The 12,157-nt window shown below is 39.3% G+C and overlaps 1 protein-coding gene across 1 annotated transcript in view; it reads left to right on the forward strand.

The window, feature by feature from the left end:
* Nucleotides 1-12,157, forward strand: part of NUP205 (nucleoporin 205kDa) — a 94,267-nt gene that overhangs the window by 74,467 nt on the left and 7,643 nt on the right. Inside the window, exons 35-38 of the mRNA XM_011941255.1 lie at nucleotides 793-919; nucleotides 5,741-5,817; nucleotides 7,171-7,299; nucleotides 7,801-7,927. Coding sequence (XP_011796645.1) covers nucleotides 793-919; nucleotides 5,741-5,817; nucleotides 7,171-7,299; nucleotides 7,801-7,927 — 460 coding nt within the window. The remainder of the gene's footprint in view (nucleotides 1-792; nucleotides 920-5,740; nucleotides 5,818-7,170; nucleotides 7,300-7,800; nucleotides 7,928-12,157) is intronic.

The following is a 12,157-nucleotide window of genomic DNA, read 5'->3' on the forward strand; positions in this document are numbered from 1 at the left end:
TCTCTTTTTTTTTTTTCGAGACAGAGTCTCACTTCATTACCCAGGCTGGAATGCAGTGGCATGATCCCAGCTTACTGCAGCATCCACCTCCCAGGTTTGAGTGATTTTCGTGCCTCAGCTTCCTGAGTAGCTGGAATTACAGGTGTGCACCACTACACATGGCTAATTTTTGTATTTTTAGTAGAGATGACATTTCACCATGTTGGCCAGGCTGGTCTCAAACTCCTGACCTCAAGTGATCCACTTGCCTTGGCCTCCCTCAGTGCTGGGATTGCAGGCGTGAGCCACCATGCCCGGCCCCTATCTCTATTATATAATAATAAAAGTGAATTTTTTTAAAAAAAGGAGAATTAGACAAAAGCTTTAATGTGATTTCCCCATGTCATGCTAGTTATACTTTCATAGAGCAGCTTCTCGAATTCAGTAATCATTTTTATACCCACTTATTTTAAATTCTTCCTCTAGTTCATTTGGCAAAACAGTAAAAGAAAGAAAATAGGGGTCAGATAATAGTTTTTATACAGTAGTTCTGCGTTATATTCTTCTGCAGTAGTCTCCAGATGTATTAACTTACAAACTTTAAAATAATCCTTTTAGTCTTGTGAATTTTAAATGTTTACTTCCTGAAGGAATAAATATGTAAGTGCAGAAAACAGTTGCTTATCTGTTATTCATTGTCACTTATTGAATTACTTCCTTCAACATTATTTATAAGATGAATTATGCATTTGTAGTATAATTTTCTACTTCTACCTCTGTTTTTTCTGTTCCTCTTTCTTTTCAATGGCTTAGGTATTGCAGTTTCTTATTTCACATTCTGATACCATACAAGCAATTCTGCGCTGTCAGGATGTTAGTGCTGGGTCTTTGCAGGAATTGGCTCTGCTAACAGGAATTATAAGTAAAGCAGCACTTCCTGGTGAGTTGATTATGTTGAAAGGACTTTTAATAATTCTTTACTGACTGACATAAATTAATAGAATGAGGTTTTTTGTTACTTTGCAGCTATATATGACTTATTTGAAACTGGTACTGCTAATAGAGCCTTTATTTATGTAATAAGTTTATGTTTATAAAATGATACATGCTTGGCTGGGTGTGGTGGCTCATGCCTGTGATCTCATCACTTTGGAAGGCTGAGGCAGGAGGATTGCTTGAGACCAAGGGTTCAAGACCAGCCTGGGCAACATAGAGAGACCCTTCCTCTACAAAAAATTTAAAAAAATTAGCTGGGTATTGGGGCATTCACCTATGGTCCTGGCTACTTGGGAGGTTGTGGTAGGAGGATTATTTGAGCTGGGAAGTTCGAGACTGCAGTGAGCCAAGATTATGCTGCTGCACTCCAGTCTGGGCAACAGAGCAAGATGACTCTCTTTTTTTTTTTTTTTTTTAAGATATATGCTCATTATAAAAATATTCAAAAGAAGATAACTAACAAACACTCAAAATCTCACCACCTAGAAATTACCAAATGTTGACATTTGATACATTTTCAAACATCGCTTTATGTACTTTGAGAAAGGGAGAGAGAGAGGGGGAGAGAGAGAAAGCAACAGAGACATACAGAGGCAACTAATGAGAACAGGATGACCTTTTACATGCTGTTTTAAAAAAACAAGTATTTAATTTTACATGAATTTATTTATTTATTTTTAATTATACTTTAAGTTGTAAGGTACATGTGCACAATGTGCAGGTTTGTTACATATGTATACATGTGAATTTTATATGAATTTAACAGACAAAAATCTAATTGAAGAGAAATGAAAGGAATTGCCAAATTCCAGACAAATGTTTCTTTACTACTAGAGTATGTCACCTTTTAAAAGATCACTGTAAGGAAAAAAAATTATGAAACATTATTAAGATATTTTGGTTACTTCCCTCACCTTATAATTCCTTTACTACACGTAAATTTTAGAATCAATTAACTCCCTGATGGGAAAGATGAAATGATGACTTCTTTTACACTTCCTCTTCCACCCTCAGATGATGTTTGCTTATATCATTTTAACCTTGTCAGGTTTTGTAACATTTACATCTGTTATGCAACTATAATATCCTCAGCTACTTAGTTTTAGTTGTATGTTTACATGGATTCACTGCAAAACACCAGTTGTGTTCCCCACCATGGTGTCACCATTCACGAATTCTTTCTTTTGATTTATCTCTTGGTATTTTTAATTTGTACTGAGGTTCATTCCCTCAAGAAAAAGCATGCTGTCTCGTATTCCCGAAATTCTCTAATGTTTAAGAATGTCTAAAGGTTGTCTTTGTTCTTTAATGAGAGGACCACCGATTATGAGTTTCTTTTGTTTAGAATATGTAGTATAAATGATAGTAGCTGACATTTATTAAGCATGTATGTGCCAGGTACTGTTTTAAATACTTGACATGTTAACTGATTGGAAGACACAGCAGTCTTATGCGGTAGAACTGTCATTATCCACGTATTACAGCTGAGGGGGCTGAAGCACAGGAAGGTTAACTTGTCCAAAGTCACACAGAAAACACTGGATAGCATAGAGTTTCCCAGGCAGTACGTCTTTTGAATCTATATATGTAACTACTAGGCTATACTACCTCCATTTTTATGTTGCTTTGGAGACATCTGAGGCAACCTCTGAATCCACCCTATAATCCCCAATATTTTTTTTTATCTGGGCTGTCTCGGTGGCTGAGCCCTCTGGGTTGAGAGAAGTTGAGAGTTGGCCAGGGCTGAGTACAGTGCCGGCTGAGTTACTTGGAGCCTGTGCTTCTTCCAAGGAGATCCCAGGGTCCATTCCACCCAGCCTGTGGTGTGCTTCGTTCACCAGTTCATTCCAGTGTCCTAAGATAATACTAAGTCAGGCCAGCCTTCTTGCCTCTATTAAGGTCCTGTAGTGTTGTGGGTTGGAACTCCTAATGGTTTTTCCTTTGATTTTTTCCAGGACTTAACTAATTACTGTCAATGTATTTCTGTAAATTGCAGGGTCTCCATGAGACTTTTTCTCATCAGCACATTTAGCTCCTGCCCATTCTTTTTAATTGACTGCCTAGTTTTCCAGTTGTGAGATAGTTAAGCAGACACTTGTTTTATTTGTTTGTGTTTGTTTTTATTTTTGGGGGGACAGGGTCTCACTCTTGTCACCCAGGCTGGAGTGCAAAGCTGCAATCTTGGCTCACTGCAGCCTCGATCTACCTGGCTCAAGTGATCCTCCCACCTCAGCCTCTCAAGTAAGCAGGAAGATAGGCACATGCTGTCACACCAAGCTAATTTTTTATTTTTTGTAGAGACAGGGTCTTGCTGTGTTGCCCAGGTGTTCTCGAACTCCTGGCCTCAAGCAATCCTCCCACCTCAGTCTCCCAAAGTGCTGGGATTATAGGCATGAGCCACTATGCCTGGCCTATTTGTATGTTTTAGAGACTGGGTCTTACTCTCACCTGGGCTGGAGGGCAGTGGCAGGATCATAGCTGGAACTCTTGAGCTCAAATGATCCTCCTGCCTCAGCCTCCCAAGTAGCTGAGAATACAGCACACACCACCCGCATAGCTAGTCCTTTGTTTTTTAATAAGATTCTATGACATATTGACTGTTTCCAAGCTTCTTAAAATTTTAAACAGTGTGGCATTTAATAACTTTGTGTATGTGTGTGTGTGTACTTACTGTTTAGCTATGTATTTACATATGCATTCATATACATTTTTGTACATTTGTTTTTATTACTTTTTTAATTTTTAATTTTTTGTTGTTGTTGAGACAAGGTCTCGCTGTGTTGCCCAGGCTGGTCTCGAATTCCTGGCCTCCAGCAATCCTGCCTCAGTTTTCCAAAGTGTTGAGATTACAGGCGTGAGCCACTGCACCTAGCCCCATTTTTGTCCATTTGAACTGATAGACTTGATAAATTCCTGGCAGTATTTTATCAGAAATATATGTGCTTAACATTTTTGTTAAAAATAATGCCAAATATCCTCCCAAACTTTTGAAAACACTTTTAAACAAGTTATACTCTTATCAACCCTGTTGTATACAGTTCAGCCCTGTATTATCCTATAATATACTATAATTTATGCACATTTGTCTTAAATGCTCACTTAGATTGCAGTTCTGTTTGTAACTTTGTATCCACCATGCTGCCTAGCCCACTACTGTGTATGTTGTACCTCCACAAATTTTATCAGCAGATTAAGTTTGTTTCTGTGACTCATAGATATATATTTTTTTTAATTTTATTTTTTCAAATAAAGACGAGGCCTCACTATGTTGTCCATGCTGGTTTCAAACTCCTGGACTCAAGCAACCCTCCCACCTCAGCCTCCCAAAGTGCAGATGTGAGCCACCATGCCCAGCTGGCTCACAGATACTCTGAAAAGCATTTTGGAGTTGAGAGTGATTGATATACATAGAACCGTTAGATGACATTTAACAGAAAGATCTTACAGAATCTGAGAATTGGAAGTCCTTTTAAATTGAGGCAGCAGTTGACATTCAGGGGAAAGTGAACTTTGAAACAGCAATACCTGGTGCAGAGTTCAGCAAGTTTGAGGACAAAGAGGAAAAAGTCTTAGTTTCATGATAGTGTTAGGTGAAAAATCCAGGTTTCAAGGAGTTCAGATGGCAAAGGAGGGCATAAGAATTATGAATACAAGCAGCAACTAAAGAAAAACTTTCAAAAAATTGATACTAACCAAGTTTTTGCTTGATTTGGTTTGGTTGTGTCTGGTTTTGGAGTACAAGAAAGAGTTGAGTCTATTTTCAAATAGGAAAACTCTTCTGTGGCAGGGTAGATTTTAGTAGGTTAGAAGAGGAAGCAATTCTGGGAGGAGACTCTTAGAGGAGTCGAAGGTGGGACAGGATAGGCTCTCGGGAAGCAGTGAGGCACAGGTGTGGAGGTATAACGAACCCGCATGTACCAGATGATAGGATTTTCTGTCAGTTTGTGTTGAGGGCTGAGCTAATCTAAAAAGAGGAGGACTTGTCATTATGAGGAGAGAAGGATCAGGTTCTTGGTTTGTGCTATTGAGTCTATGCTTGGAAGTGAGGATGAAGAGAATTAAAGGAATCCGAAAACACATAGGAAGTTTGATGGCTAGGATAGGTTTAGGTGGGTATTCCTCAGCATGATTAGTGATGGAACAAGGAAACAAAATGATGGGGAGAATGACATGTTAGGGTCACTTGCAGGCTCATTAGAAATCAGGAGAGGCTATGGTGCTATTAGAGGTGGGTTGTTTCGATTTAGGAGTTTTGTAATGGGTCCAAACTAAGAAGTTGAATGGAAATGTTTTTGTGTTCTTTTTAAATTGTACTTTGCCTAGGGGAAAAGAAAAGGCAAATTGTATATATTTAGAGGGGTTAAAAAGAAATGCATTTTATTCTTATTGTTTCATGTTCTAAAAACTTATTTATGAAAGAAAGTAATTTAGAAAATTACTTTTATCATTATAAAAAAATTAGATTTTTCTTGAAAACTAAAAATGCCTTTTAAGATCAATTCACTCTGCATTTTAGATTGGGTGTGAATGCACATGTACCGGTGCTGTTATTAATATACTTACTTAACCATCTTTGTAAAATCATAGTTCTCAACAGGTACTTACAGATACTTACAGACTTTGTAAAGTCATAGTTCTCGAAACTTTTTTATGGCAAGAATATCTGTTCATGCACGAGAAGAATGTCAGACATTAGAACCTCTCTTCCTAGTTTTTAATGTTTTTGTTTACTATAGTATGTTGTAAAGCATTCTACATTTTATAGGGATATTAAGTGAACTTGACGTTGATGTAAATGAAGGATCTCTAATGGAGCTACAGGGACATATTGGAAGATTCCAGGTAACTGATTCTTATTTCTTTAAATAGCAGGTATAAGACACGTTACAAAATATACCATCCTCCCCATTGTGCCCCCTAGATTTGGGAAACCCCTTTCAACTGTTTTGGTTCTTTGGTATTTCTTTTTTTTTTTTTTTCTGAGACAGAGTCTTGCTCTGTTGCCCAAACTGGAGTGCAGTGGCCGGATCTCAGCTCACTGCAAGCTCCGCCTCCCGGGTTCACGCCATTCTCCTGCCTCAGCCTCCCGAGTAACTGGGACTACAGGTGCCCGCCACCTCGCCCAGCTAGTTTTTTGTATTTTTAGTAGAGACGGGGTTTCACCGTGTTAGCCAGGATGGTCTCGATCTCCTGAGCTTGTGATCCACCCGTCTCGGCCTCCCAAAGTGCTGGGATTACAGGCTTGAGCCACCACACCCAGCCGGTTCTTTGGTATTTCTAAATAATATGCTTATATTGCTGCGTAAAGGGGTTACAAACACACAGATCACCTTGGAAGATGAATGCAAATGTCCCTAGCTTCAAATGTTAATACTTCTCACCTGAGAATACAGTATTTCCCATGGTTCTCAAAGAGAAAGGACAAGCTTTTCAATACTGGCAGTATATCTAGAGGTTAGTTGATGGCTTTGAAATTAGAGACATGGGTTCCAATAACAGGTACAACTTTTTGCTTTGCGACCTGGAATAAGTTACTTAATTTCTCACACCTATATGTTTACATTTCTAAAGTGGTAGTAACAATTCCTATCTTATAAGATGGCTGTCAGGATTCCCTGACACATGGTATTTTATTTAAAGTGCCTAGCACAATGTTCTGCACATAATAATGTATTTTAAATGAAACGCGTATTTTAAAATTGGTAATACCATATACAGATTTAGATGTATAGAGATCTATATACGAAGTCCCTGGGAGCAACCACAGGAGTAATAGCTTTTAGATTTGTGCCTTGGTAGACAAAATTATCACAGACATGTCCATCTTGTGACTGCCCTCTCATTTTGCTTCTCTTTTGTTTATAAACTTGTTTTTCATTTAATGAGTATCTTCCAAAGAATTAACACATACTTTGATATAATACAGAAAGTTATTTGGCAAACATTTAGATGATACTGGAATTTATTGCTTTAAAAAAGATGGTACTCTTTTCATCTGTTAGCTACCAATCAGATACCTTTGCACAAAGTTGAATTTTAATAATGCTACTTTTAGGTGGCTCAGTTTTAAGTATGCTTTAAGGAATGATTCCATTCTCCACTGAGTTTTTCCTTTTTCTATCCCTCAAGAAAGAGAGGTTACTAATTTTAAATACATTTAACTACATATCAACAAGATATATTTTTCTTTCTTAGCGCCAGTGCTTAGGACTACTAAGTCGCTTTGGTGGCTCTGACAGACTGCGTCAGTTTAAATTTCAAGACGATAATGTGGAGGGAGATAAAGTAAGCAAGAAAGATGAGATTGAACTGGCTATGCAGCAGGTAAGAGGGGCAAGAACCATGTGACTTCTCTAAGGTTTTTATGGTTTTGGAAAATGTTGATAAAAATAACAGATGCAGGACCAGTGCAGTGGCTCACGCCTATGATCCCAGCACTTTGGGAGGCTGAGGCAGGTGGATCACCTGAGGTCAGGAGTTCAAGACCATCGTGGCCAACATGGTGAAACCTTGTGTGTACTAAAAATACAAAAAAAATTTAGCTGGGCATGGTGGCATGTGCCTGTGGTCCCAGCTACTCGGGGTGGCTGAGGCGGGAGAATTGCTTGAACCCGAGAGGCGGAGGTTGTAATGAGCCAAGATCACGCCACTGCACTCCAGCCTGGGCAACAGAGGGAGACTCCATCTCAAAAAAAAAAAAAAAAAACAGATGTGAGTCATTTTACAGATTGATTTATAACCTTTTCTTCTTCGAATCTCGATTTTCATGCTAATTAAGGCATTTCAGGGTCTAACATTTTTGTTACTGCTGGTTTTTGATTATAGATTTGTGCCAATGTAATGGAATATTGCCAGTCACTCATGTTACAGAGTTCTCCTACCTTCCAGCATGCTGTGTGTCTCTTCACTCCTAGCCTTTCAGAAACAGTTAATAGAGATGGACCGCGGCAAGGTGAGCTTAGTTTTTCATTCTGTATTGAAGGAACTAAGTTGCTATGGTTATGACATAGCTCTCCAGCTTGGCTCCATTAAGATGCAGTATTTTCTTTAAGTGTCATTAATGGGAAACATTTTAAACAAGTTTTAAAGTTGAGCGGGAGGTATTATTATTAGACCTGTGTATAAGACTGGAGAGAACAGAGAAATTCAAGATTTACTGAGAGTAAATCTAGAGGAACCATGTTTTGAATAGCACTTGAGGGCTCAAAGGATCTATATTGGGGAGTAAGTTGGCTGGGTGAAAAAGATGAAAATACAACAAACAGTTTTATATGTTAAATCATGTTAAACTGAATTCAGTGTCTAAACTGGGTTTTTTATTATAGCTCCGAATTTCTATAACATAACAAAATACAATTTAGATACTAATTAGGCCAACTTATCCTGTGATTCTTTAATGACTCAGTAGGGAATGTTTGAATATGGGGCAGGATAATGGGTAAAGCTGTTATCCTATGGAACACTCAGAAGAAAAACCCCGTTTTTATCTGAGTGGGGATAATGGAATTGACTGTGGTGATTTCAGGAAGTCTTTGTGATCTGTGAGAAAAATTTTGTCACATTTTCATTTTCTTCAAGATCTTGTTATCCCTGAAAATTACTTAATCACAAAATATATGTATTTAGTAGAATAGTAGTATAAAATGACGTTATGAAAAATATATTAGTGGCCGGGTGTGCAGTTGCTCATGCCTGTAATCCTAGCACTTTGGGAGTCCGAGGCAGGCAGATTACCTGAGGGCAGGAGTTCAAGACCAGCCTGGCCAACATGGTGAAACCCCATTTCTACTAAAAATACAAAAAATTAGCCAGGTGCAGTGGTGTGCCTATAATCCCAGGTACTCTGGATGATGAGGCAGGAGAATCGCTTGAACCCAGGAGGCAGAGGTTGCGGTGAGCTGAGATCACACCACTGCACTGCAGCCTGATCTGCAGAGTGAGACTTCGTCTCAAAAAAAAAAATTAGTTTAACCCAAAGGATTATAAATCATTCTACTGTAAAGACACATGCATACATGTTTATTGCAGCACTATTTACAATAGCAAAGACTTGGAACCAACCCAAATGTCCATCAATGATAGACTGGATAAAAAAATTGTGGCACATATACACCATGGAATACTATACAGCCATAAACAAGAATGAGTTCATGTCCTTTGCAGGGGCATGGATGAGGCTGGAAGCCATCATTCTCAGCAAACTAACACTGGAACAGAAAACCAAACACTGCATGTTCTCTCACTCATAAGTGGAAGTTGAACAATGAGAACACATGGACACAGGGAGGGGAACATCACACACCGGTGCCTGTCAGGGGATAGGCGGCAAGGGAAGGGAGAGCATTAGGACAAATATTTAATGCATGTTTGGCTTAAAACCTAGATGACAGGTTGATAGGTGCAGCAGACCACCATGACACATGTATACCTATGTAACAAACCTACACGTTCTGCACATGTATCCCAAAACTTAAAGAAAAATGTATTAGTTTAGCAACATTCAACCTTATCCTATATAAATTATGTTAAGAACTTTGTTAGACAAACTCTATTATAAAATGTCCTAGCTGGTAGTATTAAATTTGTTGTTGTTGTAATTTATGTACAACAAAATTCACCCATTTTAGGTATACAGTTTGAATGCCTTTTGGTAATTATATAAAGTTGGGTAACCATCACCACAACCAAAATACAGAACTATTCCCTGTTCCTTAAAGATTTCTTCTTGCCTTTGATTGCATTTGATTGTTTCCTTCGACCCCAGCCCAGGCATCTACTATTCTGATTTTTGTCACAAAAGTTCTGCCTTCTACCAGTGTCTGCTTTTGTTTGTATTATGTCTAGGCTTTTTGTTTTATGCCATGGATGGGGGAGAAGAGTACTGACCGGTAGAATCTTAGTTTGTCATATTAAGACAAACTAAGTCCTTAATAGCTAATAAAATACCTTTATTTAAAGGTATCTTTTAGTGATTCAAAGGGAGTCGTCTTAGGTGACAGGATGTCTTCAAGAAACCGGGGAGGTAGCTACAAAGATTTGTAATTCCGTTTTATGGAGTAAAATAGTTAAATTAGACTGGACATGTAAAACAGTTCCTTTGACTTAAACAACTTAATTCTACATAGTTCTTGTTTTCTCCTGTATTCAGAAAGTTGGAACCAGGCATGATGGCTGAGCCTGTAATCTCAGCTACTCAAGAGACTACGGCAGGGGGATCACATGAGCCCAGGAGTTCAAGGCTGCAGTGAGCCAAGATCATGCCACTTGCACACCAGCCTGGGTGACAGAGTGAGACCATGTCTCTAACAACAAAAAAAAAAGTTTGCTGCCAGGAAGATAGGATAAAAAGGAACCACCATGGGGGGATTCCGATATCTGCATGTTCTCACTGGCATGAGGGGAAAGTTATCCTTCTAGTCCAAGTGGCTCAACCAGTGTGAAAAAGAGATCATTTCACTTTGGAATGGCATGGAATGATTGGGATTCCTATCCAAAGACCTGTCAGCCAGCAGTAACTTATAACCTGATTTATCCCCTTTCCATCTGGCAGTTTGAAAATGGACATCAATCTGTTTATTAATCTCTGTAGGACAATAGCTTGATGGAGACCTCTAACTCTGCCTCAAAAGGGCTCCTTTCTTTCCCCTTGAAACTAACCTTGTAACACAGATTTAACCTGAACATAAGATTTTTCAAACAAAAATGTAATTTTGTATTCTTTAATATTAATCATTAATCACTAATAATGTTTCACTGGTCATTATTAAAATTTTATTTAGTTGCTTCTCATTTTGAGCTAATCTTTTCCATATCCTATCAGTCTTTGATCTTTAATACTTGAAGGCGAACTCATTGAGTCTTTTTTTTTTTTTTTGAGACGAAGTCTCGCTCTTGTCCCCCAGGCTGGAGTGCAATGGCGCAATCTTGGCTCACTGGAACCTCTGCCTCCCAGGTTCAAGCGATTCTCTTGCCTCAGCCTCCCAAGTAGCTGGGAGTATAGGCACCTGCCACCATGCCAGGCTAATTTTTTTTTTTTTTCTTGAGACGGAGTCTTGCTCTGTCACCCAGGCTGGAGTGCAGTGGCAGATCTCAATCTCAGCTCACTGCAAGCTCTGCCTCCTGGTTCACGCCATTCTCCTGCCTCAGCCTCTCAAGTAGGTGGGACTACAGGCGCCCACCACTACACCCGGCTAATTTTTTGTATTTTTAGTAGAGACAGTTTCACGCATTGGCCAGGCTGGTCTGGAACTCCTGACCCCAGGTGATCTGCCAGCCTCGGCCTCCCAAAGTACTGTAGGCGTGAGCCATCATGCCCAGCCCATTGAGTCTTAGAAATTGTTATTTTTCCATTTTTTCTTACACTCTTTTTAGGGTCAGCAACCATATTTTTCTCTTCCAGTTCTAGACACGTGCGTGAGTAGGTATGTGGTATAGAGAAGCAGTTTAACCTAATCGACTAATGACAAACTGCCTGGATTTGAATCCCAGTTCTACAAATAACTTATTGGTGTGATTCTGGAAAAGTTAATCACCCTCTTTGTGCCTTAGTTCTCTTATCCGTAAAATGGAAGCAATGACAAGCTCTCTTCCGATGAATTTATTTTATTTTATTTTATTTTATTTTATTTTATTTTAGAGACAGAGTCTCATTCTGTCATGCAGGCTGAGTTCTGTGGCACGATCTCGGCTCATTGCAACCTCCACCTCCTGGGCTCAAGCGATTCTTATGCCTTAACCTTCTGAGAATCTGGGACCACAGGCACGCACCCCATGCCTGGCTAATTTTTGTATTTTTAGTACAGACGGAGTTGCGCCATGTTGGTCAAGCTGGTCTCAAACACCTGACCTCAAGTGATCTACCTGCCTTGGCCTCCCAAAGTGCTGGGATTATAGGCACGAGCCACTGCTCCCAGCTGTTTTATGCAAACCTAATAGCCTTGGAATGCGCAAATATTTTCTAGACTTGGGCAAATTAGTATGGTGAGAACTCCTGAAATGCTTTGGAGTCCTCCAAGCATTCAATCATCCTCTTTGTGGATGTCTTCCTACCAGGATAGAGACCACACAAATGTTATCTGGGGACCAGGATACCTGATTTCACTAGGAGAAGGCTCTCTATAACAATGTATTGTGAGGCCGGGCGCGGTGGCTCAAGCCTGTAATCCCAGCACTTTGGGAGGCC

Source organism: Colobus angolensis, unplaced genomic scaffold (genome assembly GCF_000951035.1).
Source record: "Colobus angolensis palliatus isolate OR3802 unplaced genomic scaffold, Cang.pa_1.0 Scaffold2, whole genome shotgun sequence".
Taxonomy (NCBI): domain Eukaryota; kingdom Metazoa; phylum Chordata; class Mammalia; order Primates; family Cercopithecidae; genus Colobus; species Colobus angolensis.